Raw genomic sequence first — 12,131 nt, forward strand, 5'->3', positions numbered from 1 at the left:
ATCCCTTTAATGTTTTTTTTCACCAAAGAGAAACAAAATCTTATAAGAAGTTAGTTATAATTATTGATTATTGGAGTAAAAATCACATGTTAACTAATAATTGGTTTGTTTTTCATTGCAGTGGCCCATATTGTGTTTCAGCTGACATCCCATAGTCAGTATGTTAATAGTTGAGCTCCACTGAAAACAACAGCTTCAGGACATTTTGAACAAATCTTTACTGTTCACCAGCATCCATACATCATTTCATGTCATATCATATGACAATGTACATAACAATCAATCAATAATAAAAAAAAAAAAAATCAGCAGTACGTTATCAAAACAGTTCAAATAATAATCAGTTCTTGTAAAAATCTAAATGAAACAGATGATCGATCAACTCAAACAGGTTTGTTTTTCCTCTGTAAACTTGTGATGAGTTTAGTTAGTGTTATGGTCTGTAGCAGCGTCATTAACAGCTGAATCGCTTCACGTGGTGTTATATTAGTGCCAAATGTCAAAGATACACATCATCATCATCATCATCATCATCATCAAATGAGAACAAAATCCCTTGTTTACCAAAATAAAACTCTGAATTGTTCCCTTAAGGCAACACACCACAACACCGCTGAGTTTTAAAAACAGTTCATTAATTACATTTTTAATTATTGTGTAAAAGTTGAGAAAACAAAAGCAAAACTGTGTTAAAGGGACAGTTCAACATTTTGTGCAACCCATTGCCATAATCCCTATAGTCATAGCAGAAGGTTCGTTACCTTTAATTCTTGGTGCAAGCTGTTTTTAGAACGGCAGAGCAGAGCCGCAAGCTGCTCAGAGCTACGCTACGGAGGCTCATTATGGGATTTCTTGGTTTCCCTCATTAAACTCATCAAATACACAATCCAACAACTCCACAACGCTCTGGTGGACAAGTTGTGACCTGCACATTCACCACGCTATGAGATAACAACACAACGTTACCACACAGAGTTGTTTTAGAGGGAAATGCAGAGACTGCTTGATGAAAAACTGTCCCTGAAGGCAACGCGCATCAGCAGTTTTGCATGAATTTACCTCTAAAACAACTCTGTCTGGTAACGTTGTGTTATTATCTCATAGCGTGGTGAATGTGCAGGTCACAACTTGTCCACCAGAGCGTTGTGGAGTTGTTGGATTGTGTATTTGATGAGTTTGATGAGGGAAACCAAGAAATCCCATAATGAGCCTCCGTAGCGTAGCTCTGAGCAGCTCACGGCTCTGCTCCTCCGTTCTAAAAATAGCTTGCACCGACAATTAAAGGTAACGAACCTACTGCTATGACTATAGCGATTATGGCAGTGGGCCAATTGATCAAAATGTTCAACTATCCCTTTAAATTAGTTAAAATTTCACCATTTCTCAACTTTGGCACAATTACAACAGTGTTTCACGTCACTGCAGCACATTTTCATATCTCTGACCTGAACCTGACGAATGACGATGAAGCTGCTTATGATTCATTTCATGTTAATACGGAATCAAAGGGAAGAGGTAGACGGACGATTAAAAAACAACAACACCAACACAAAAAAAAGAAGAAAAAAAAGCACTTCTTATCTTAGACGGTAGTTTGTGAATCTTCCTCATTAATTAGCATCAAGCGTGAATGAAATAAATTAACGATGGTTAAGTTCCTGAGTGAAAAACTTCACATGATCCATCAGCAGCTGCTGCCGTCGCCTCCGTAAACGACTAAAGCACTCGTGGTTTTTACTGCAACGTGTTTTTAGTTTTGCAGCAGAAGAAACAGCAACAACAACAACAATGTTCCCGTTGTGAGGGAATGTGTTTTGCCTCCACAGCCCCAGAGGCTTCTGGGTAAGGAAAAGGAAAAAGGACGCCTCGGAGGTTCCTCGAGGAAAACCGATCTGGTGCTGCTTCCTCCACAAAATAACAGTCTGTTCCCCTGGAGGAATGATGGGAGCTGTGTGTGTGTGTGTATATGTGTGTGTGTGTGTGTTAGCTGCTGCAGTTGTCCACACACTCCTGCCCCCTGGCGAACACCTGGTAGACGTTGACGAGCGGGAACATGGCGAGCGCTCCGACCAGCGATCCGGCCTGGATGGAGATGCCGCACCAGAGCAGCGCGGCGTGGCCGGCCTCGTGCAGCAGCGTCCCGATCACCACCTTCAGGTAGGAGAAGACGCCGGTGAAGACGATCCAGGACACGACCTGCAGGGGGCGCAAACACGTTACATAGTGAGTCAGAGTCAAACATTTAAAGGGACATTGTGTAGGAATTCCTCCCATCTAGCGTTGCGGTTGTGTATCAAAAGCAACTCCATCGTATTTTCTAGGGGTGGTAGAAAAAATCGATTCACATAAATATCGCAATATCTTTTTTTTTTTTTTTTAATATTGTACAATGTGCATTTGTTAGCCTTTTTTTTTTTTTTACATACAGAGAGTACAGGTTTTGAAAAAGGTTTAAGTTCACATTATAATGGAGTATGTTAATTTATAGGCTCAGTATTTGTGTGCAGATAAATGTTAAAAATGCAGACTAAAAATGGGGGGGGGGGGGTTACTGATTAATGAAAAACAGACTTTTGAATGAAATAATCGATTTTCGTGAATAACAAGAGAAGTTACACAATGTCCCTTTAAAATCTGGTGCCAGACGTGTTAAACCCTGTATGGATGACGCACATGAAAGGAACTGATAGGAACACAACAGGAATCAATTACAAATGTGCTTTAATCGACAGTTTACAGTGTAAAAAGAGGTTAATTATGTTCATTATTTGCTATTTTTGCTTTATACATTGGAAAATAACATTTATATTTGTCGTTTGCTTCATGTTCCACTCTCTAATCTATTCAAACACCCTCAGAGTTCACATTTAAAGGACCAAGAAACAAAACTGTCAGGTCCCAAAATGCAGCCTATAACTGCATAAAGCATAAGTTATTAAGTAGTATAAAGAAGAGTAAGAGTTTAAAGAATGAAAAATGAACTATTGACATTTGGTTTAAACCAAAACTCATAAAAACTTATTGTCAGTTGAAAAATGTTTACTGTCCAGAACGCGATGTGACCTCATCACTGGACAGAAGATCTCTATGAGCTCGGCTGCGCTCTGGGATTCTCCCTCTGGCAACAGAAGGAGGTTTAACTCTGTACTTCATTGTCCATTATACGACATAATACAGGCAGTTTTTATTTCAGAAGATGCAGAGTGTGAAACCCGAGTTGTTTTGGACTGAAGATGAGGTTAAAGGGATAGTTCACCCAAAATTGAAATTTCACTCATTATCTACTCCCCCTCATGTGGACTAAGGGCTGGGAGAAGTTTCAGAGTCCTCCGTTCCTTCTCTGAGTTACAGCGGGGCTCCGTGCAGCACTGCATGTCCATATGACGGTTGAGAACGGAGCTCACTTTTCTTTGTCCAAAAAGACACACCAAAAAACATCCAAATACCTCCATAGTGCTCGTCTGTAATGTCCCTCTTGTATTGAAGCCCCAACATGAGAAATTGTTCCGAAAAAATTAAATAAGTCTATGTTTTAAGCTTGTTTGTAGCAGAAGATCCCAGTGTCTCAGTTCACTGCCTGCGTCAGTGCAAATCTCACGCGATTTGCATTGACACCCAGTTCACGGCTCCGCAAATCACACGAGATTCCGGAAGAGCAACACTGGGAGCTTCCGCTACAAACAAGCTTAAAACATAGACTTATTTAATTTTTTCGGAACAATTTCTCATGTCGGGGCTTCAATACAAGAGGGACATTACAGACGAGCAGTATGGAGGTATTTGGATGTTTTTTGGTGTGTCTTTTTGTTACGAAGAAAAGTGAGCTCCATTCACAACCGTCATGTGGACATGCAGTGCTGCACGGAGCCCCGCTGTAACTCAGAGAAGCCACGGAGGACTCTGAAACTTCTCCCAGCCCTTAGTCCACATGAGGGGGAGTAGATAATGAGTGAAATTTGAATTTTGGGTGAACTATCCCTTTAAGTTGGAATGGTTTTTCAGAGAAGAGGTCTTTACTATAGCTACTTCCATAACAAGTGCTTGGAAATTAAGAAAGAATTAATTATTTGTGTTAACTCTACTTGAAATGTCCAATCTATGTGGTTTGGTTTTGTTTGTACTATGTTGAATATGTTTAACTAAGGGCACCTTAACTGGTGTATGACACATAAAGAAAAATAAAATTCAAATTCATACTCAGACATGTGATCTTGTACATTTATACTTTAACCCCTTACCTACAGCACTACTGGCTATGTGCAGAGTATTATTACTGTAACTCTGTCATAGTTTGTCCAGTCAGAAAAATTCCAACGCTGACGGAGAGCAGAGAAGTTGTGCTGCTATCCGTCTATATTAACGTAATGTCAGCAATTTTATTTTGAAAGGAAGGAAACTGACAGAGCTGGAGTGGAGAAGTGAAAGCTGTAAAGAGGCACAGCGTGATCCTGTGGTGTTTTTTGAAGACAAATAGTGAGAGACTGTGTTGTATTGTATTATATATAGTTTAGTTTTGCACTTTTTCACCTGTGAACAAAGTTTACTTTCACACTGTTTTTTTTTTTGTAAATCCAAAGCCCTAGATTTAAAAAAAAAAAAAAAAAAAAAAAAAGTACAGTACAGGTCCCTATTTCAGATGTCAAATCAAAAACTTCATGTACAGTAACAGTATTTTTCTGAACTTTACCTTCAAAAAAGTTTTTGTGTTTTTCTGCTAATACTTCCAAGTCAAATTTACCAAATGTTAAAGATTCAAGTTTTTAAGTACTCCTGGAAAAAGAGGCTCAAAGCACAGAAACGGGGAATTTTCTGACCATTTTATAGTCATAATAACAAAATATGTCCGGCCATTTTTAGCATCAGTAGGTAAAGGGTTAATGAGATAATTCTTATGTTCATTTAAATTTCTCAAAGTTTTATGTGAACAAACTTTAACTTTAGGTAACTGAGCTCTTTTGTTGAATAAAAAATCAAAGAAACTCACAAACTGTGAGGAAAAAGAATCAAATGTGACCTGATCCATCAAAATGAGTCACAATGACCCAAATTTCAAAGTTAAGATTTTGGTATCAATGGAAAGATTAGAAAATAAGCTTCAAAACGGTTCAGAAGTTGTCATGTTTTGTTGATGTTTTGTAAAACGTGCAAGCGTTGTGCCGATGCTACGTTTGGTTTAGCATTGATACTACATTCGGTTTAGCATCGTTGCTACGTTCGGTTTAGCATCTACGCTAGCTCTGTTAGCGCCGATGCTACTCGGTTTAGCATCTGCTTCTGTATCCGTCCCTTCTTGTCATAGAGGCACCATTCAATGACCGTCGGAAAGCGGAGAATCCCGCGATTCAGATGCAGTTTACAGCTCGTCTCTATCACGAACGGTTCAGAAGATATTTCGTGTTTTGCACCGATGCAATGCTCATTTTCAGAGGGCTAAAGTTGCAAGTCAACTTTAATCATCATTTTCGTGCCTTTTCTCAATTATCTGGACTGTGAAACTTTGGGAGATTGTTTTTGAATGTCATTGCTTTGAAATTAGGGTAAACATTTTTTTGATTTTCTATGGGTTTTCCATGTTATCAGCTGATAATCTAAAAATACAACGTTGCAACATCCGACTCATTTTGATAGAATGGGTCACAAATAAACGATAATCAACACTCACCACTAACGCTACACCAGAGGGGTTTCCCAGGAGCGGCGGGCAGGGGCTGCGAGCTGCCAACGCCATGAGATAAGCAGCGAACACGCCGCCGGCTACAGACAGGAAGCCCAGACCTGAGGAGGACCTGGACACACGGGAGGAACCGTCAGAGGTTAAAAACAAACACACGGTGGCGCTGCGGCGTGAAGACGAAGCGTCTCTCACCTGAGGATGACGAACATGGCGAGGAAGCAGGCCAGCGGGTTGGCGATGTTCCCCAGCACCACGGAGAGGTGGAAGGTCATGGTGCCGTAGGGCAGACAGGAGAAGCTCTGCACCGACGGCAGCACGCCGTTGGTCAGCGCGTTGGAGACGGCGAGCAGCAGCAGCAGGTAGATGTTACGTGCCGTCCAGAAGGTCTGAGCCGCCGGCGACGCCTCCTCCACCTGAGACAGACGAGTCAGAATACTTTATTAATCCCTAAAGGGTTAATTCCAGGTCTGTAGCGCCGAATTATGTAATAAATTTTCACCTCATGATGTCATAACGCTGCATTTTGTAATAAGTTGCTACATAATGCACCAAATTATTACATGTTTTTCATTTTAAAAAAAGTGCAACATCCACATTTTGTAATGATATGATGCATTATGCAACAACTTATTATAAAATGCGATAAAGTTTATTACACATTGCGTTTAAGAATTTCATTACAAATGTGGCAAATTTTACAAAATGTGGCGTTATTACATTATGAGGTGAAAATGTATTACATTATTACATAATGTGGCGTCACAGGGCTCCAGACGAGTTTTATGTACTCGGAGCACAGTGGCCCGAGCATGAGCAGAAAATTCAGGGGCTAACACTGTAAATCGACTTGCAAAGCAAATATTCACATTTCCTTTTTCCTCACAGACACATCGGCCTGACACCTGTAATGACAGATTACAGATTCTCTGGAGTCGCCACTTCCACGTTTCATCAGTGTTAAAAAAAAGACTCCAACAAATTTACTGGTTGCACATGTGCAAGTAGATTAGAGACGCAACAATTATTAAATTCAACTATTTTGATAATCCAAGGAATTCACAATCAGATGTGATGTTTTTGGAGGAAATCTAACATAAGTTTCAGTTTGCAATGTGATATCAAGAGAAATCGACTGCCGTCTGCCAGACTCCATGTGAACGTAGCTTTATGGCCAAAGGAATAAAAGAATGTGCATAACAATTTGTTTTGAGTAACACAGCTCCTCCGAGTTTGAGCTCCTTCCCTCTGGCAGGAGATTCAGATTGCCAAAAGCAAAATCAACGGAAAAACTCATTCATAACACAAGCCATTACCCAACTTAATTTAAATACTAAACAGTTATGATACACTCCATTTGCTCATTTATTTATTTATTTATTTTTTCTCGATTGTATGGAACAGCTCCCAGTAGGGCTGCCCCCAAATAGTCGACCAAGCACTGGTCGACCAAAAAATCATTAGCCGACTAAAATTTCATTGGTCGATTGGTCGCAGGAAAAAAACAAAAACATTTGGAGCCGTGTCTTGTCAAAATTAAGCCAACGTCAATGACTGAACTGTATATGAAAGGTTATGGGGCTTTTATTTTGAAGGGCCATATACAGGAAGTCGTGACGTGACACTTTTTTTTTTTTTTTTTTTTTTTACACGGCACGGCAGTCTCCCTCATATCACCGCTGTCACCGTTAGCGGTGCTGTCTGAGCCCCGGTCCCGTCCCACAGCGCTCACCTGCGGTCAGTCTTGTCACGGAGCGGATCCATGATGGTCCCCGCTGCAGTCAGAGACCCGCACCCATAGACATATGTCTATGCCCGCACCGCTCCACGCCGCGGACCCCCACCCCGCACCCCCGTCACACAGCCTGAGCTCAGCTTTTTACCCTCCTCATCTACTGTGTTTATTGGTGATAAACGGGCATTCTGCCGGTAATAACGGTGAAACCCGACCGGCTTGTTGTTGAATCTCGGACCCAACACGGCCGGAGTCACGAGCATTAATTAATTAATTCTCAACCTGACCGCGGGCAAAAAAAAAAAAAAAAAAAGGTTTTTTTTTTAATTTTTTAATTTTTTAATTTTTTTTCCCCCTCAAGGTGGGGGGTCGATTAGTCGACTAATCGCCATAAGTGACGACCACTGGTCGACCAACAAAATCTTTGGTCGGGGGCAGCCCTAGCTCCCAGTCTGCCCTCTGGGGTACTTGCCATTTCAGTGTTGTTCAATGTTGTGTAGAGTTTGTGTGGATGTGCTCTATATGTTCTGTGTTTTTTTGCCTTTCTGCAACATGAATTTCCCTTTGGGGACAATAAAGTTGAAAGTTGAAGTTGAAAGACACTGGCCTGAGGGCAGGACTGTGAAGTCACAGTGAAGCAGGTGATCGTTTTGGCGATCTATTCTATTGGAACATTTAAAAGAAAATGTAAAAGAGGTTCATAAAATATCCTGACAGACACCAGAACAGTTCAGTTTCCTCAGCAGATAAACTCTTTGATTTGCTGCTCGCTTAATGATGCCTCAGTATTCTCACTGAATTTCAGTTTAAAGTAAAAACCTGTGCCGAGATACTCCATTTGAGATCAAATTGTGCTGTTTGTGGCCCCTGAACTAAAAGGACGGTTGATCAAAATGTGGAGCTGCATCTTATTAAAGCAGAAGTAAGCGATCCGGTCGTTTTGGCTAACTTCTTGTCAGCTGATGGAGTTAGCAGCCCCCGCCCTCGTCATGGATCTATTGGTCCTCGTCCCTACGTCACCACATTCAGGGGCATCCCTTGGCTGCACACACAGCCCTTGTGTGTGTTTTCTCCTCGGCTCAGAGCAGAGCAGAGTGACTGAGAGACCCGTGTTTCAGACCAAACACTCTATGTAAGTGATTGCTGTTGGAAGATATAACTATTTAAGACTTATATTAACACAAAAATATCGCTTACTTCTGCTTTAAAAGCAAATAAAAGTCTTGCGTGTGTTTTGAGTAATTCAAGATGTTGATTCACTCCGCCCAGGACGAGAAGCTCGGCAAACTGTACCTGCACCTGATCCTCCGACACCGGCGTCCCTCCGTTTTGCAGCGGGTGAGTCTCCTCCCCGTTGTCCGTCACCACCGCCGCCGCCGCCTCGGCCTTATCGGACACCGGCGCTGCTGCGTCGTCCTGCTGCTCCCCCTCCGTCCGCCTCCGCGTCAACGCCAGGAAGCTCACGGCCGACACCGACAGCATGACAAACAGGAACCAGAAGAAGTTCTGCGCGGGGAAGTTCTCCTTCAGGTGATGCGGCTTCACCGTGCCGTTGACCGTCTTACACTCCAGCTTCCCCACGCCCTGGCCCAGCGCCACCACGCACGGGAACAAGGCGCTCAGGCCCTGGCCGATGAAGAAGGTGCGGATGTACTGCGGCGGGTAGCGGAACATGAAGGGCAGGAAGGTGACGTTGGACGTGCAGCAGACCAGCGACAGCACGAAGGCGAGCAGCAGGAAGGGCAGCGACCGCTCCGCTCCGGCCACCTCGACCCTGTGCGACCAGAACACGGCCAGGAACGCCGACGCCACCACCGCCAGCGCCTGGATGCCGTGGATCACCAGGCGCTCGTTCAGCCGCCCCGGAGCGCAGTGGTGCGTGACGGTCACCGCTATCGGACCCAGGTTCCCGAAGGCGATCAGCACCGAGAGGTAGGCGGGAAGATTCCAGCCTGAACCGGAAACCAGACACACAACGGTTACATCACAGACTGGAAACAAACACCACAGTTCAACATTTTGGCAAATTGGCCCATTGCCATAATCCCTATAGTCATAGCAGTAGGTTCGTTACCTTTAATTGTCGGTGCAAGCTATTTTTAGAACGGTGGAGCAGAGCCGTGAGCTGCTCAGAGCTACGCTACAGAGGCTCATTATGGGATTTCTTGGTTTCCCTCATCAAACTCATCAAATACACAATCCAACAACTCCACAACGCTCTGGTGGACAAGTTGTGAGCTGCACATTCACCACGCTATGAGATAATAACACAACGTTACCACACAGAGTTGTTTTAGAGGGATTATACAGAGTCTGCTTGATGAAAAACTGTCCCTGAAGGCAACGCGCATCAGCAGTTTCGCATGAATTTCCCTCTAAAACAACTCTGTCTAGTAACGTTCTGTTATTATCTCATAGCGTGGTGAATGTGCAGGTCACAACTTGCCAAAATGTTGAGCTATCCCTTTAAAAACAAAAAATTAGTAATGTAATTTAAAAAAAGAAATTGTATTATAATCTGTAGGATTAAAGTTGGAAGACTGAAGATTGAGTCAGACTTCATGTCAGACTTCATCTTTGAATGTATTTTGTTTTAGTTTTAACCTAAACTTTATAGTTTATATTATTATAACTTATTATCTCATAGCGTGGTGAATGTGCAGCTCACAACTTGTCCAGAGTAAATTTACTTGAGTAATGTACTTCAGTACATATCCAGTGGATTTGTACTTTACCTACTAGTATTAGCCTAGATTTCTTTGGTACTTATTACTCTTACTTGAATACATTTCCAGGACGATTATTTTTACTTTTACTCGAGTTAATTCCTAGGAAGGCTGAAAAGTACTCTTACTTTCAGGTCTGCTCTTTTTTTTTTTTTTTTTCTAAAATACTATTGAACACAAGCTGTGTTTGTCAAAGAAGGAAACCCTAACCCCTAAAAGCAGCACATCAGTGCAGCTGCTTTCAAAGAGTTAAAGCAGAAGTAAGCGATCCGGTGGTTTTGGCTAACTTCTTGTCAGCAGATGGAGTTAGCAGTCCCCGCCCTCGTCCCTACGTCACCACATTCACGCGCATCCCTTGGCTGCACACACAGAGAGGACCGCCCCTTTATGCCGTTCTCTCTCCTCATTGGATAAAGGTTGTAGGATACAAGGAAAGTTTTCTCCTCGGCTTACAGCAGAGCAGAGTGACTGACAGACCCGTGTTTCAGACCAAACACTCTATATAAGTGATTGCTGTCGGAAGATATAACTATTTAAGACTTATATTAACACAAATATTCTGCTTACTTCTGCTTTAATTACTATTTTTTTGTCTCTTTTTTCATATTCATTTCATTTATCTATTGCGATTTGGAAATGTCTGATTGTTTGTATATATTATCTATCTACTATTATGCTTTTAGTTATTGTTGAACATAAATAAAGATTTTTTTTTCAACAGCTTTATTTAAAAAGAGTTTACATAAATACAAACCGAGAACATGTGCCAGGGGTGATGTTCATTATACAACAAGCTTATACATATTACAAAAGTCTATGGTTTTAATAGCCCTTTCATTTGCTGATTTGGTGATTAGCTTAAATAAAGTTCCATTTCTTGTTGAAAAATATAAAAGCAAGGGGTTTTCTTAATAAAATTTACTTGTATGAATACCAAAGACATTTGTTATACAGAGATGAACCACAACCTCCTCCTCCTCCTCTCTCTCTCCTGTGGGCTACGGTCAAGTGTTTAGCCCGCTGCTAACAGATGAAGCTAACACCAAAACGGCTACACATTAGGACCCGGATGTAACTGGCTCTCTCTGTGTGTGTGTGTTTGTTTATGTGTGTGTGAGTGTGTGTGTGTGAGTAGAGTTGGACCACTGACCTTCGGGCAGCACGTTGACAACCACCGGCAGCTCGACCCACAGGCTGTTGACGGAGACCCAGGAGCCCATGGCGAACAGAGCCACCAGCCCGTGGGTCACCGCGGCGCCGCTCCACCAGCTGCGGCCGGACATGGTGCCGCTCCCTCCGGCCACAACGACACAGAAAGAACCCCCCCCTGGAGGAACCGTTTGACTCTGTGTCCGGAGTTCAGACGCTGCTGACGGACAGTTTGGTGCTGTTCTCTCTCTCTCTCTGTGTGTGTGTGTGTGTGTGTGTGTCAACCTGGTGGTGGTGGAACTTACGCAAAGTTCCCGCCCCTTCGGTTGTTGCCTTCACTGCCGCTCGGAAATCACAACACCTGATCGGTTTCTATCAATTATAAAACAAGACGGTTATCGCTTTTTCCAGGAGGCTATTTATTCTGCCCTACAAAGGCAAAGTGCAGTATCTTTTTTTTTTTTTAAATCTTTTTTTTAACCAATCAAAAGTGTCGCATATTCTCTTCAATCTGGTAGAATTTGATAGTGGTACTGCTAACATTTCAAGAGTTATTGGGCTTTTTTTATTTTGCTGTCCATCCAAAAAAGCAATGTGAAACCAAAGCAAAATGCAGTAGCCTATCTTAATTTACTCTATAATTCCATTGGAGTAAAACCAAGGCAAAAGTGCAGTATTTTCAATTCAATTAGCTTTATTGGCATGAACAGAAACCCATTGTTGCCAAAGCACAAGCAGACAAAGTGCAGTATCTGCACCAAAACCAAGGCAAAAGTGCAGTATCTGCCGTAAAACTGTCAAAATTGGTCAGAAAGACAAACTACAAAATACATTTAATTCAGTCCACCTT

At 42.3% G+C, this 12,131-nt stretch overlaps 1 protein-coding gene across 1 annotated transcript; it reads right to left on the bottom strand.

Annotated features, from left to right (window-relative positions):
• Positions 1 to 1,230: 1,230 nt before the first annotated feature.
• On the bottom strand, positions 1,231 to 11,529 carry slc52a2 (solute carrier family 52 member 2). The gene is made up of 5 exons (XM_083982164.1): positions 11,283 to 11,529; positions 8,700 to 9,358; positions 5,867 to 6,087; positions 5,663 to 5,786; positions 1,231 to 2,196 (listed from the first exon to the last, which is right to left on the bottom strand). Exons 1-5 carry the CDS (start codon positions 11,413 to 11,415, stop codon positions 1,984 to 1,986), a joined length of 1,350 nt encoding a protein of 449 aa, XP_083838290.1. The 5' UTR covers positions 11,416 to 11,529; the 3' UTR covers positions 1,231 to 1,983.
• Positions 11,530 to 12,131: the final 602 nt, after the last annotated feature.

Source organism: Trachurus trachurus (genome assembly GCF_905171665.1).
Source record: "Trachurus trachurus genome assembly, chromosome: 11".
Taxonomy (NCBI): Eukaryota; Metazoa; Chordata; class Actinopteri; order Carangiformes; family Carangidae; genus Trachurus; species Trachurus trachurus.

Coding starts and splice junctions, on each gene's coding strand:
- slc52a2 (XM_083982164.1), bottom strand. CDS start 11,415: ATGTCCGGCCGCAGCTGGTGGAGCGGCGCCGCGGTGACCCACGGGCTG. Junction 5,787..5,866: donor GCCATGTTCGTCATCCTCAG/GTGAGAGACGCT, acceptor CCGTGTGTCCAG/GTCCTCCTCAGGTCTGGGCT. Junction 2,197..5,662: donor CCTCTGGTGTAGCGTTAGTG/GTGAGTGTTGAT, acceptor CGCCCCCTGCAG/GTCGTGTCCTGGATCGTCTT.